The 14,929-nt window shown below is 50.9% G+C and overlaps 1 protein-coding gene across 4 annotated transcripts in view; it reads right to left on the reverse strand.

Annotated features, from left to right (window-relative positions):
* Nucleotides 1-14,929, reverse strand: part of WDTC1 (WD and tetratricopeptide repeats 1) — a 73,501-nt gene that overhangs the window by 7,416 nt on the left and 51,156 nt on the right. For 2 of the 4 annotated variants that reach the window (XM_024357242.3, XM_063783961.1), the window contains 7 exons: nt 13,031-13,218; nt 8,432-8,614; nt 6,700-6,794; nt 6,191-6,306; nt 4,426-4,501; nt 3,672-3,777; nt 2,716-2,889 (listed from right to left, as the gene is read on the reverse strand). In XM_024357242.3, the coding sequence (XP_024213010.1) occupies nt 2,716-2,889; nt 3,672-3,777; nt 4,426-4,501; nt 6,191-6,306; nt 6,700-6,794; nt 8,432-8,614; nt 13,031-13,218 (938 nt within the window). Of the gene's footprint in view, nt 1-2,715; nt 2,890-3,671; nt 3,781-4,425; nt 4,502-6,190; nt 6,307-6,699; nt 6,795-8,431; nt 8,615-13,030; nt 13,219-14,929 lie in introns of all 4 variants that reach the window. The other 2 variants (XM_016957114.3, XM_063783959.1) reach the window with 1 other exon arrangement.

The following is a 14,929-nucleotide window of genomic DNA, read 5'->3' on the forward strand; positions in this document are numbered from 1 at the left end:
AAGCCACATCCAAGGCAGGGGGCCCTCAAGGACAGTTCTGTGGTCTGGGGAAGCCAGAAGTGTCAGGCTGGGGACGTAGGGTCTGACCAGCAGGCAGCAAGCCCTCAGCCAGACCCCCCCCCGTCCTGGCTGACTGATCCACAGCAGCTGTGGCCTCTACCTCCTGGGGCTGGAGGATGGGGCCTGACAGTCTGGCAGAGTCAGCTCTCTGGAAGCTGATGGTAAGGGGGGTTGTGCACACCAGGAGCTCCAAATCGTCCCCACTCACTTCTCCAACCTCCTGAAGCATGGATGAAGGGAAGTGGGAGTGCTTTTGATGGGGAAGCGGGGAAAGAGGAAGTGAAAGGAGGTCAGAGAAGCCCCTCCTTTTCCCACCCTGTGCCAGAATATAGGAAGCATACTCCCCCAGCACCCACAGACCTGTCCTTGCCTCTTGTCTGGAGAGCCAGACAGGCCACAGGAACTGCTTCTTCAGAAGCCATTTTTTTTTTTTTTCAGCTGGGCTGGAGTAGGCCTAGGACCCAACTGTGCCAAGCAGCAGTAAGAGGCACCCCTTAGAGTTAATGGCCCCTTCTCCAAGGGCACAGCTCACAACAATCCGGCATGGCTAAGGCAGGCCTGACATGGGAAGGTTCTTCCTGAGCCTCCTTCTGCAGCACTAAGAGGGAGCACCCAGTCCTCGGAGCAGCCACGCTCAGACCAGGAACCAGCAGCTCAGCCCATGTGGGGGCAGGCAGGAAACAGAGCTGCTTCAATGGTGTGGCCTGCGTCAGGATGAGTGGCTGTGACGAAGGAGCAGGCACTGTTTGGAAACCCAATTACTGCCTGCAAGGTGCCCCTCTGAGCTCCTGGGGAGAGCCAGACCAGAGACCAGCCAGGAGCCAGAGGGTGACAGCTCCCACTGCATCCAGGAGCAGATGGCAGCCCTGGGGAGACTGGCCCAGGACAGAATGTGACATTCTAGGGGTCACTGGCAGGCATGTGGGGATGGGGGTAGAGAGCAGGCTGGCCCCAGGGCTCACCCTTCCTAGACTCACTGCCAGATCAATCTCCCTGAAAGGACAGCCCTCGGCACATCCCTCTCCTGCTCAGAACTCTCCAGTAGCTGCCCATCATGCACTGAATCGAGGCCAACGTCACCGCTCTGCATTCCAAGCTCTCCCTAGGCCGGCCCCAGGCTACCTCACAGACTCATCTCCTGCCAGTCCCTTTCCGAACCCTCTGCTCCAGCCAAATGGATTTGCTGTTCTGCAAACAAGCTCTTCAGTCAGTCCCCCACCCCCACGCCTTTGTTCACACCATTTCATCTCCCTGGAATGTCCTTCCCCCACAGGCCCCTCCTCTCCTTCATCTCCTGTCTAAGCCTGCCTACACTTAAAGCCCATTCAGACGCCATGTCTTTCTGATGCTTCCCTGCTCCCCAGCTAAAGCGACCCAACTTTTCTTGATGCCCACAGCCCTTTACCTGACCATTCACAAGACTCACTGCTTCCTATCTCTTTAATGCTGAACTATGTCCACCACTTTACCCACTGTCTGGAGAGGCTCCTCTGGAGCACAGGAACTCAGAGTGATAGAACTTTGTGTTCCTAGTACCTAGCACATAGTAGGAGCTCAGAGAACATGCTGAGGGCACATATGGATTAGGAAATCACCAACCTCTCTTAGCAAGAATGCAGGAGTGAAGCTGAGCTCTTAGCCTACAGCCTGGATGAGGACCACTGAGTTCTACCCAACTGTTTGTTGGACAGAGAGGTGAATCAACTCACGATTCACCCAAAACAGTCATCTCCTGGGTTTGGCTACCACCTGAGCCCTTGGCCAACTCCTGATGCCTTAGCTAAGGCCGGGGGACAGCATCTTCCCCACCCCCACCTAGCATTACCATCCTGCTGACTTGGGTGGGTTTCTTAAGTTTCCCTCTCTGGCCTGCCGAGTTGCAGCCAGACGATGGCACACCAGCTGGCCTGTCTGTCTGGGCAGAGCCGACGGATGCCAGACGGAGCAGAAATGGCTGTGGGCCCAGCTCTATCCATCTCTAGTCCTGGCCCTGGCTGGGGGATGGGGGGGCGGGGTCTGCATGTCTGCTTGCCTGCTGGTGCTGCAGGCAGTAGGGCTGGGGGCCCTGATGGTCTCCAAAGATGAGGAGTTCTTTCAGATATGGTCTACTTCTTTATTACCAGCCACCATACCCTAGCGTGACCCATAGCCAGCTTTGGATCTCTGGGATATGGTTTGTACTCAGTCCAAAGGGTCTAAGAACACAGAAAGCAAGCCTTAGAGGGGCAAGGGACTGCAGAATATTTTAGACACATACCAACTGAATTCACCAAACCCCTCATTTCCACTTAGCAAGATTCCACTGCTCTTCAAAGTCCAATTCTCCAACAGTTGGGACTAACAGTCCTCAACTCATACTTCCCCAGGGGCCACAGCACTTTATAATAATATGCCATGTAGAAACTAGTTTTGAACATGTTCCACGTAACTGTGAGCTTCCTTAGTGCTTGAGACTTCCTGATTAATGGGTCAGATGCCTGCCCACCATTAGCCTGGAGGTGGGAAGGAGAGGCCAAGAAGCCCTAAGAGGCAGCAATATGTTCTTGCCACTTTCCCTGGATGCCTTGGCAACTTGGCTCCATCAGGCCCCTGCCTTTTGGTCCAGCTGCTTTCTCCCTCATCCTGACCCAGATCCCCTCTGCAGTGGCCACTCACCACTTGCGCTTCATGTAGGCTGCTGCTCGGTTTCCATAAAGCATGGCATTGTGAGGGGCCCTCTGCACAGCCTTGCTGTAAAGCTGAATGGCTTGGGTCCACTGCTGGCAGGCAAAAGCCTCATTGGCTTGCTGTTTCACACGCTCCAGGTATGGTGGTAGCTCTACTTGGGGGCTGCAGGGGAAATAGAGCCAAGTCAGAACAGTCAAAGAAGGTCAGAGCAGCCCCTCAGGGAGTCTGTAACATGGCCTGAGGGCCACCCAGATTTTCTTGGCCCCTGGGATCTGACTGCTATCCGGAAGAGGGGACCACTACCCTGGTCTGAGATATTACCTATTACTGTGATAGGGAATACCATTTGGAATTCCATTCCAAATACCATTCCAAATACTCTCAGCCAGTGAAAAGAAGAAGGGCAGAAATGAAGCTGTACTTCAACTCCTGGGCATGGTAGTAGCTGATACCACCTGCCTCCATGCTGAGCTGAATCTTATGACCACCCGAGTCCCTCCTGTGGATCGCTGTCTAGAGAACTCTTTCTCTCAAGGCTAGGGAATTTGAGCGCCTCTGTATCCAAAGCCCAGCACAGAGGCTGGCAGAGAAAAGAGGCAAGGATATGCTATAGGATGGGGAATAATATAATGCGGAGGCCCATTTGTATGCAGCCCCTTTTTGGAGACAGCTCAGTGCTAAGAGGCAGCTAGCTCCTGAGTCCTGACCCCAGTTACTGGTACCAACAGGCTAGAGCTACAGTCTGACCATGACTAGTGTTCTGCCAGGCAGAGGGGCACTGGAAACACTAGGCACCCTCCAAGAAGGCTCTTTGCCTTGGTCCTCACTCTCTGGGATGCATGAGTGGGTGTGGGTCAGGAGGAAGATTTACAGGTTATGTCCCTCCCTCCAGTCCATATAGTGTAACTGGGGCTTGGAGGGCTGGACAAGCCAGCTGGCCTCACCTGACATGTCCCCTACTCTCCGGCAGCCGGAAGCCATTGCTATGAAGGTGCAGGCCATTGGACACACCGTTGGACACACCGTTGGTGGACATCTTGCCATTCTGGACTTCTGGCAGGAGATAGTGAGAAAGTGACAGCAACAACTCAGGAAGAGGACCCATTTCTTCCTGGCAGCCCTCTAGCTTCCATCACGGGGTCTGATGGTTCCATCGTGGGACTGTTCTCCCAGAGTAAGATCCACTCCCAGAAAGCAAGTTCTGACATAAAGAAAAGCCCGTGCGCCCTCTGCTGGCTGGCGAGGGACACAACTTCACCGTGGCATTACTCAGCTGGGGCTGGGGCTGGGGCTGGGGCTAGGGCTGGGGCTGGGGCTAGGGCTGGGGCTAGGGCTGGGGCTGGGGTGGGAATGGAGTGAGGAGGTGCCTAAATCAACTGTAGGCCCCAGGAAGAAATCAATGAGAAGACTGGGCCAGGATACAAAGGAGAGGGGAACTACTTCAGGTTCTCAAGAGCCAAGCCATGGAAGGAACCTGTCTTTTCAGAGGGAAGCAAAAAGGGCAGTGATGCAAAGCTCTTGAAGAGATCTCTGCTCTATTGTCATCCTCTTTCTTACTGCATAGGTGGGGTTATTTCAGAGATCTGCTATTTTTGGAGGATCACAGTCCAGAGTAAAGGGCAGGCTTCTCAGCAGGTGTAGCATGCACTTAAGCTCCCCTACACCGCTGCAGTAGAGATACCCTAAGGGAGAACTTACCCCCCGAGGAGTGGCATTTTCTAGGCAAGAGGAAGGTGTACGGCCGCTGCTTGTAAGTCAAGTCAAACAAATAGACCTAGAGTTGAGGGGGGCAAAAAAAGAGATGGAAGCTGTGAGGTAAGGATGTGGTTGAACCAGTAAGCAGGTCTTGGTTTCTCAAGAACTAGAGTCTTGGAACACAGTGAGTGTTGAGCATAGAACCATCAAGCTATCCTAAGAGGTACTTCCAGCAAACCTCAGGCTGGAAAATCTTCCTAGCTCTAGCATTCAGGGTGGGCTATCTGATCTACCCAAAGTCCTGCTTGAAATACTATCATTAATTAGAATCACATTTGGCTGGGCATGGTGGCGTAGCCTGTAATCCTAGCACTTTAGGAGGCTGAGGCAGGAGGATGGTTGCTTGAGCCCAGGAGTTTGAGACCAGCTTGGGCAACATGGCAAAACCCCGTCTTTACAAGAAATACAAAAACTAGCCAGGTGTGGTGGCGTGTGCCTGTGGTCCCAGCTACTCAGGAGGCTGAGGTGGGGGAATCACTTGAGCCTGGGATGTCGAGGCTGCAGTGACCTGAGATTGTACCACTGCACTCCAGCCTGGGTGACAGAATGAGACCCTGCCTCAAAACAAACAAACAAACAAAATAGAAGGTCAGGTGCAGTGGTTAATGCCTGTAATCCCAGCATTTGGGAGGGTGAGGTGGGCGGATCACCTGAGGTCAGGAGTTCGAGACTAGCCTGACCAACATCGTGAAACCCCATCTCTACTAAAAATACAAAATTAGCCAGGCGTGGCATGTGCCTGTAATCCCAGCTACTTGGAAGGCTGAGGCAGGAGAATTGCTTAAATCCAGGAGGCAGAGCGGAGGTTGCAGTGAGCCGAGATCGCACCATTGCCCTCCAGCCTGGGCAACAAGAGCGAAACTCCAACTCAAAAAAAAAAAAAAAACACGTCACATGTTTAAAAAGATGAAGAAGTCCTCAAAGGTCACAAAGCCAAATGTTTACCCCAGCACTACTCCTGAGCTCTTCATGATTCCTTGGACAGGTCCAGGAATGTCTGGCTTATCCTCACCTATTCTGCATCCCGTTTCATTTGTATATATTTGGGCCTTGCCTTGTAATGTCATTAACTGTTTCGTTTGTCATGTCTCCCATCAGCCTGGGGATGGATCATATTTCCCACTTGTCTCTATTATATTTATAATAATGCGAGTCCCAGAGTAAGTGCTCAGTGTTGGTAGAGTAAATAAATGTATGCAAGGCTTACTAAATATCCTGAGAGCACACAAACAGAAGGTTTAGCAACCTGCCATTATCAAAGAACACTTCCCAAAGCTGGCACTAACCCACAGCTTGCTCTGAGCTGCATGCTCTGAGCCCCAGGGATTTCCTCCTAGGAAAATAGCAGACAAGGAAACTGAGGCTCAGAAAAATAAAGAGATTTGCTCAAAGTCACAGTAAACAGCTGCTGAACAGCAGGCCAGCATTTGAACAGAAGTCTGTCCATTCCAAAGCCTATATTCTTAACCAAAATGCCATACTATCATATTTCTATCTAGTTCATTAAGAAAAAATGAAATAAAAAGACTGAGCTAGGACATCTCTCTGGGAACTCCAATGATGCCACATCACCCCCACATTTCAATGTAACATCATTTACCATAAGGCTGTTGTGTCTTGTCTGCCTCAGCAGTGAACATAAGGTACATGCCCCTGGCTGCTGGGCATGGAATGGTGATGGGGCAGAGCCACCTTATGCTGTACATACCTGTTCCCCCCCCATGTTGACTAGTAGCTCTGTGCCATTGGGGCTGAAGGTCACATAGGTGGCAACCAGCACTCTCAAACGGTTGTTGTAGTCAGGAAGCTTCACTGGCAGGTGACCTGCAGGGAATAGCCCAGTCATACTAGGGTCCCAGTCCCCTTCAAAGGGGCATGAGATTGTGTGAAGTCAGTCATATCAAAAATTATACCAATCAACTTTAGCATAAAAGCAGCTACAAGTGTTGAGCCCTTACTATATGCACTGGGCTAGCTGCTTTATATATTTTATCTCATTTAGTCATTATAACCCCATTTTACTTAACCTTGATGAGTTTCTTTTCTGTAATTTGCTGAAGGTGACATAGCTTGTCAATGGCAGAGTTGGGATTAAAACTCAGGTCTGACTCTAAAACCCTTGCTCTTGACCACCATGCCATGCTGTCTCCCTGGACTGCCCCCAAAAGAGTCAGCATCTAGCTGAGAGTTTGGGGCCAGAGCTGTGCTGAGCGCTACCTGCTACGTAATACTGGGCTGCACCATCCGGAAGGGGTTTCTGCCGGTCACAGAAGGTGTGCACACCCGCTGAAGGGCTCTGCTTCATGCTCTTTCTGGTGGGAAGGAAAATCATATAGGTTAAAGTCACAGCACTGCCCCTGGCTAGACCAGACCACACTCACTAGACGAAAACTTACATTTGTATCTGAGACATACAGGAGGTATTTTTCTTCCTTACCTAAGCAACCCCAAAGGCCCACCAACTAGACAATTACAGACATATACATTACAGTGCTTTACCAGGTAGGTCCTATAAGCTGTCTGGGTCTTCATGACCATCTTATTTTTCCCATTTTACAAACAAGCAAGCTAAGGTTCAAGACCCGCTCCAAGCCATGCAGTGTGTGAGGGGCAGCAGTGGTCACCAAGCCCATGAATGAAAATAAACAGGCGACATTCCTGCATCCATCCCAAGAATCATGGAAAGCCCAGGCTGGAGAGGCAACTCAGGTCTGAGAGTGCTGTGGGGGTTCTGAGTGTTATAAGAACTAGCAGGAAATATTATATACCGTGATTTCTTTGAGAAAGATACTATAAGAGATTTATATAAGAAATTATAAGAATAAATAAATATAAGGAAATCATAAGGAATTTATGTAAGAGATTATGGGTAATTTATACTTTTCTTTTTTTTTTTTTTTTTTTTAATTGAGACTGAGTCTCACTCTGCCACCCAGGCTGGAGTGCAGTGGCAGGATCTCTGCTCACTGCAAGCTCCGCTTCCCAGGTTGACGCCATTCTCCTGCCTCAGCCTCCCCAGTAGCTGGGACTACAGGCACCCGCCACCACGCCCGGCTAATTTTTTGTATTTTTAGTAGAGACGGGGTTTCACCGTGTTAGCCAGGATGGTCTCGATCTCCTGACCTCGTGATCCGCCCGCCTCGGCCTCCCAAAGTGCTGGGATTACAGGCGTGAGCCACCACGCCCGGCCTAATTTATACTTTTCATATTTTCCAACATAAGCGAGGATTAAGTTTTTTAAAAAATCACGAAATTGAAGAAAGTCCATTTCATAAAGAAGAAGGGGCCAGGCTGGGTGTGGTGGCTGACGTCTGTAATCCCAACACTTTGGGAGGCCGAGGCGGGCAGATCACCTGAGGTCAGGAGTTCAAGACTAGCCTGGTCAACATGGTGAAGCCCCGTCTCTACTAATAATACAAAAATTAGCCAGGTGTGGTGGCAGGTGCCTGTAATCCCAGCTACTCGGGAGGCTGAAGCAGGACAACAGCTTGAACCCGGGAGGCAGAGGTTGCAGTGAGCTGAGATTGTGCCACTGCGCTCCAACACGGGTGACAGAGCAAGACTCTGTCTCAAAAAAAAAAAAAAAAAGTAAAACAATAAATAAATAAATAAAAGAAGGGGCCAGGCACAGTGGCTCATGCTTGTAGTCCCAGCACTTTGGGAGGTCGAGGTGGGAAGATTGCTTTAGCTCGAGTTTGAGACCAGCCTGGGCAACAAGGAAAGACCCCACCCCTATAAAAAAAATTAAAAAATTAGCCAAGCGAGGTGGCGTGTGACTGTAGTCTCAGCTACTTGAGAGGCTGAGATGGGAGGATCGCTTGAGCCTGGGAGGTTGAGGCTGCAGTGAGCTGTGATAGAAGAAGAGGGCATGGCAATGGCAGTGAGGGAAAGGGGCAGTAGGTTCTCTGGGGACTTACTCACAGGAGACAGGAGGCTGAACTATTCATACCTGTGGTTGTGGATCATGCGGATGTCATAGAGCCTCACGAAGGGCCCGCTGGCCCCAACTGCCAGGCAGTTGTTGTCCTGGGGGTTGACAGTGAGGCACTTGGCCTCCACCAGCTGGCCACAGTACTCTGTCAGGTCAATCAGCACCTCCGAGTGTTTGCTGTTCTCTCGAAGGTCATACTGGCTGTGAGAGAGGACAGAGTTAGGGAATTGGGGCTTGGGGTCCTTGAGAGGAAGGCAGGGGAAAAGACAAGTTCTTGTTATGCAAGAGGATTGGGAGGGACTTTGGACCTGTTTCTAAATAAGAATGTCAAAAACAACTCCCATTTCTTGAGTGTCCACAGTGTGCCAGGTACCTGTAGTAGGCTTCTCACACATTCTATTCTACTAGAACTCCTAAGGTGGATACTATTGTACATATTCTACAGATGTTAGTATTATTGCTACTATTATACTACTACTGATTACCAACACTTAGTGAAAATGTGCTTTATGTCCAGTATTGCCCCTTAATTAATTCCTAACGCCATCCCTAGGTATCATTAGAATACTGAGGTTCAAAGATGTTGAGTAACCTGACTGAGATGACACTGCTAGTAAGTGCAGAGCTGGGGAAGCTTTCTGAGACTGCATCTTAAACACTGCTCCGTTCCTACCTAATCTAGTTTCTTTCATGAAACAAGGTATGGAGGTGACAGAAAAGCGACTCTGCAGATCATCTAAGAGCTATCTAGATATACCATGGGCCAAGGCAAGCCTAAAAGTCTCATCCACGCAGTAAAGGTAATGCCAAAAAGTCTACCAAACAGCAGCAAACTCCCACCGCTCCAGACGGGGAAACTTTGTGCTGCCAATACACAGGTATCCTCAGAGAGTGGTGGGTAGGGGGGACATCACCTATATGCTCTCCCCTCTTGCCTAGACATCTGTTATCACCTCTTTGCTGTTCACCTTGTCTTTCTAAGCCATCTTCACCAGGCTGCTCTTCCTAAAATATTATTTTACATCACTCTCCTGCTGAAAAAAATTGCAGAGATTCCTCAATACTTTTAGCACAAGTTTACTTTTACCAAACTCCTCAGTCTGGTTTTCAAGACTCAATTTCACATCTCTCTCCAACCTTATTCCTCAGTTTTCTAAATGTGGGTCAATTATAACTACAGAATTCTTTATCCTGCACATGCCATGTTTATTTCTGCCTTTGCAAACTCTGCTCAAGCTGGGGAATACACTCTGCTTTTCCTTGCTCATCCAAATCCTGTCTGTTCTGGAAGGCCCAGCTTATGTTCACCTTCTGCTAGGACACCTTCTCTGACTGTGCCTATGCCTAAACACTTAGGATCCTACCCAATGCGCTAGACGCTCCACTTCTACCAGCTGGCCCTGGCAAAATCTGGTCAGCCAAGGTCAAAAAGTGCTACACAGAGTTGGACCTGCCACTGACCAAGTGCATTCTGTCTTCTGAGGTTCAGGGATGCAGTGACTTACCTCAGTCAAATACTGAGTGCGATTGCTAGGATTTGACCCCAGGTCTGTCTGACTTCACTGCCTTGCTCTTGACTATGTTATAATTTATATATGACTTAGATATTCCTCATCTGTAAAAGGAAAGAGGGCACAAAGTCCTACAGGAACTCAAGGGAGACAGATTAAAGCAGGCTGGGGAGATAAGAAAGAAGTTCTAAGGTCACAGCTGAAGAAAGGAGTTAAAGAAGGGCAACGACACCATTTTAGAATGAAGGGAAGTAGAGGCAAATGTGTAACAATGCAGGGCACTGGAAAAGTCCATTTTACCATTTCCGGGTGGCTTGCCCCCTCCCAGGTATATAGCCACTGACCAACTGTTCAAGAGAAATGTATCAAGCGGCTCTATGTGCCAGGCGCTGTGCTGGGCTCTAGGGATACAACCAAGAACAAGACAGACATGGAGTTGCTCTTAGAGAGTTTACTTTTACTATTTAGTGAGGATACAGACAAAAAAGTAAACCAATAAGTAAAAATAAAATAAGGCCAGGTGTGGTAGCTCACACCAGCAATCCTAGCACTGTGGGAGGCCGAGGTGGGAGGATCACTTGAGCCCAGGAGTTTGAGACCTGCCTGGGCAACACAGAGAAACCCCATCTCTACAAAAAAAATAGAAAAATTAGCCAAGCATGGTGGAGCATGTCTGTAGTCCCAGGTATTCAGGAGGCTGAGGTGGGAGAATCGCCTGAGCCCAGGAAGTCAAGGCTGCAGTGAGCCATGATCACGCCACTGCACTCCAACCTCGGCAGTAGAATGGAGTGAGACCCTGTCTCAAAAAATAAATTAATTAGCTCCCTCTCCCTCTCCCTCTCCCCCTCCCCACGGTCTCCCTCTCCCTCTCTTCCCACGGTCTCCCTCTCCCTCTCCCCACAGTCTCCCTCTCCCTCTCTTTCCACGGTCTCCCTCTGATGCCGAGCCGAAGCTGGACTGTACTGCTGCCATCTCGGCTCACTGCAACCTCCCTGCCTGATTCTCCTGCCTCAGCCTGCCGAGTGCCTGCGATTGCAGGCGCGTGCCGCCACGCCTGACTGGTTTTCGTATTTTTTTGGTGGAGATGGGGTTTCGCTGTATTGGCCGGGCTGGTCTCCAGCTCCTAACCGCGAGTGATATGCCAGCCTCGGCCTCCCGAGGTGCTGGGATTGCAGACGGAGTCTCGTTCACTCAGTGCTCAATGGTGCCCAGGCTGGAGTGCAGTGGCGTGATCTCGGCTCGCTACAACCTCCACCTCCCAGCCGCCTGCCTTGGCCTCCCAAAGTGCCGAGATTGCAGCCTCTGCCCGGCCGCCACCCCATCTGGGAAGTGAGGAGCGTCTCTGCCTGGCCGCCCATCGTCTGGGATGTGAGGAGCCCCTCTGCCTGGCTGCCCAGTCTGGAAAGTGAGGAGCGTCTCTGCCCGGCCGCCATCCCATCTAGGAAGTGAGGAGCGCCTCTTCCCGGCCGCCATCACATCTAGGAAGTGAGGAGCGTCTCTGCCCGGCCGCCCATCGTCTGAGATGTGGGGAGCGCCTCTGCCCCGCCGCCCCGTCTGGGATGTGATGAGTGCCTCTGCCCGGCCATGACCCCGTCTGGGAGGTGAAGAGCATCTCTGCCCAGCTGCCCCGTCTGAGAAGTGAGGAGACCCTCTGCCTGGCAACCACCCCATCTGAGAACTGAGGAGCCCCTCTGCCTGGCAGCCGCCCCGTCTGAGAAGTGAGGAGCCTCTCCGCCCGGCAACCACCCCATCTGGGAAGTGAGGAGCGTCTCCGCCCGGCAGCCACCCCGTCTGGGAGGGAGGTGGGGGGGGTCAGCCCCCCGCCCGGCCAGCCGCCCCGTCCGGGAGGTGAGGGGCGCCTCTGCCCGGCCGCCCCTACTGGGAAGTGAGGAGCCCCTCTGACCGGCCAGCCACCCTGTCCAGGAGGGAGGTGGGGGGGTCAGCCCCCCGTCCGGCCAGCCGCCCCGTCCGGGAGGGAGGTGGGGGGGTCAGCCCCCGCCCGGCCAGCCGCCCCGTCCGGGAGGTGAGGGGCGCCTCTGCCCGGCCACCCCTACTGGGAAGTGAGGAGCCCCTCTGCCTGGCCACCACCCCGTCTGGGAGGTGTACCCAACAGCTCATTGAGAACGGGCCATGATGACGATGGCGGTTTTGTGGAATAGAAAGGGGGGAAAGGTGGGGAAAAGATTGAGAAATCGGATGGTTGCCCTGTCTGTGTAGAAAGTAGACATGGGAGACTTTTCATTTTGTTCTGTACTAAGAAAAATTCTTCTGCCTTGGGATCCTGTTGATCTGTGACCTTACCCCCAACCCTGTGCTCTCTGAAACACGTGCTGTGTCCACTCAGGGTTAAATGGATTAAGGGCGGTGCAAGATGTGCTTTGTTAAACAGATGCTTGAAGGCAGCATGCTCGTTAAGAGTCATCACCACTCCCTAATCTCAAGTACCCAGGGACACAAACACTGCAGAGGGCCGCAGGGTCCTCTGCCTAGGAAAACCAGAGACCTTTGTTCACTTGTTAATCTGCTGACCTTCCCTCCACTATTGTCATATGACCCTGCCAAATCCCCCTCTGCGAGAAACACCCAATAATGATCAATAAAAAAAAAAATAAATAAATAAAAATAAATAAATAAATAAAAATAACTACAGGTGGCAATTAGAGTTACAGAGGATGTAATTGTTAAAACAAGCATAACGTCTGTCTACTTTAGACAGGATGGTCAGAGAAGGTGCTTCTGAAGAGGTAACTGAAGCTGATCTCCTTAGGATAAGAAAGAGTCCGACATGGGAAGAGCTGGGGACAGAGAATCTCAAGTAGAGGAAAGAGTAACGTGAATGCCCAGAGGCAGTAGAGACCCTGGACACCTGAGGTGGTGAGAAAAAGCTTGTGGGCCTAGAGGTAGTACAAAGGAGGACAAAGAGGGAGGAAGGTGAGGGCGGAGTAAGCAAATGTTCCCAGTGGAGTCTGTACACAGACAACTGCCCTGGGCAGACAAAGGAGGTTGGACCTCTGCTGGAGGGAAAGAGCTAGGTCTGTAGAAGGAAACACTATAGGATGATGGGATGGGGGAGCGACAGGCTCCACTAGATGCCCCAGACTCTTACCGGATAAGCCCATCCTCAGCAGCACTCCAGAATGTGTTGGGCCACATGGGCGCTGTGGCGATGCGCTTCACCCGGTTTGTGTGGTCTCCAAACATGTGGATGGTCTCCTTTACTGTCAGGTCGTGCACATGCACCTTAGAGTCGGCTGCCCCCGTGATCAAGATGCGGTCCCCAGCGTGAGGCAGGAACTATATAGGAGAAATGGAGGAAGGGGTGGGTGGTAAGAGTAGAAATGGCCACGGAAGGAGGCTAGCCTGGATGTCTGCACCCTTTTCTCTCTCCATGTCAGATAAGAGAATGAGCCCATGCAGGCTGGGCGCGGTGGCTCATGCCTGTAATCCCAGCTGCTCAGCAGGCTGAGGCAGGAAAATCCCTTAAACCCAGGAGGCAGAGGCTGCAGGAAGCCAGAGGCTGCAGTGAGCCGAGATTGTGCCACTGCACTCCAGCCTGGGCAACAGAGCGAGACTGTCTCAAAAACAACAACAAAAAACAAAACAAACCCTTGAGGTTCAGCAGTAATATACAGCAAGATTGTGTTCAAGCCCAAGTCTGTCTGACTCCCACATGCCCTACTTGCCTCATTATGACTACTTAGTAACCTAGAGATTAAGTAATAAATTAGTCCTGAAGTGAAAAAGACTTTGAGTGTTTAAGGGAATGGGTGTGTGTGGTTTTTTTTGTTTTTTTTTTTTTTGAGACAGCGTCTCGCTCTGTCACCCAGGCTGGAGTGCAGTGGTGCAATCTCGGCTCACTGCAACTTCCACCTCCCGGGTTCAAGTGATTCTCCTGTGTCAGCCTCCTGAGTAGCTGGGATTACAGGTGTGCACCACCATGCCCAGCTAATTTTTGTATTTTTAGTAGAGACAGGGTTTCACCATGTTGGCCAGGCTGGTCTCGAACTCCTGACCTCAGGTGATCCACCTGCCTTGGCCTCCCAAAGTGCTGGGATTGTAGGCATGAGCCAGAATGCCCTGTTGGGAGTGAGTGTTTTAAATTAGTTTGACTGCTTCTGAAAAACAATCTGGTAATAGTAACAAAGATTAAAAACAATTTCTATTTTTTGACTCAAAACTTCCACTTCCAAGAAATAATCCAGACCAGGCGTGGTGGCTCATGCCTATAATCCCAGCACTTTGGGAGGCTGAGGCGGGCAGATCACAAGGTCAGGAGATCCAGACCATCCTGGCTAACATGGTGAAACCCCGTCTCTACTAAAAATATAAAAAAATTAGCCGGGCGTGTGCCTGTAGTCCCAGCTACTCGGGAGGCTGAGGCAGGAGGATGGTGTGAACCCAGGAGGCGGAGCTTGCAGTGAGCTGAGATCGCGCCACTGCACTCCAGCCTGGGCAACAGAGCGAGACTCCATCTCAAAAAAAAAAAAAAAAAAAAAAAAAAGGAAATAATCCAAAAAGAAAAAAGGGACCTGGTCAGAAATGCTTGGATGCCTCTTATAATAGCAAATATTGGAAACAGCTCAAATGTTGGACAATAGGGAAGGGCTGAGCATCAAGAGGATACATCTCTACGCAGTATTTATTAAAAAAAAAAAAAAAAAAAACCGGCCAGGTGCCGTGGCTCACACCTGTAATCCCAACACTTTGGGAGGCCGAGGTAGGCAGATTACCTGAGGTCAGGAGTTTGAGACCACCCTGGCCAACATGGTGAAACCCCGTCTTTACTACAAAAAAAATTAGCCGGATGTGGTGGTATGCACCTGTAATCCCAGCTGCTCGGAAGGTTGAAGCAGGAGAATCACTTGAAGCCGGGAGGTGGAGGTTGCAGTGAGCCGAGATGGCATCACTGCACTCCAGCATGGGTGACAGAGCAAACAAGACTCCATCTCAAAAAAAAAAAAAAAAAAAAAACCACCATCCTGATAAAGGCAAGAACAAAATACTC

This window comes from Pan troglodytes, chromosome 1, assembly GCF_028858775.2.
Source record: "Pan troglodytes isolate AG18354 chromosome 1, NHGRI_mPanTro3-v2.0_pri, whole genome shotgun sequence".
Lineage (NCBI taxonomy): Eukaryota > Metazoa > Chordata > Mammalia > Primates > Hominidae > Pan > Pan troglodytes.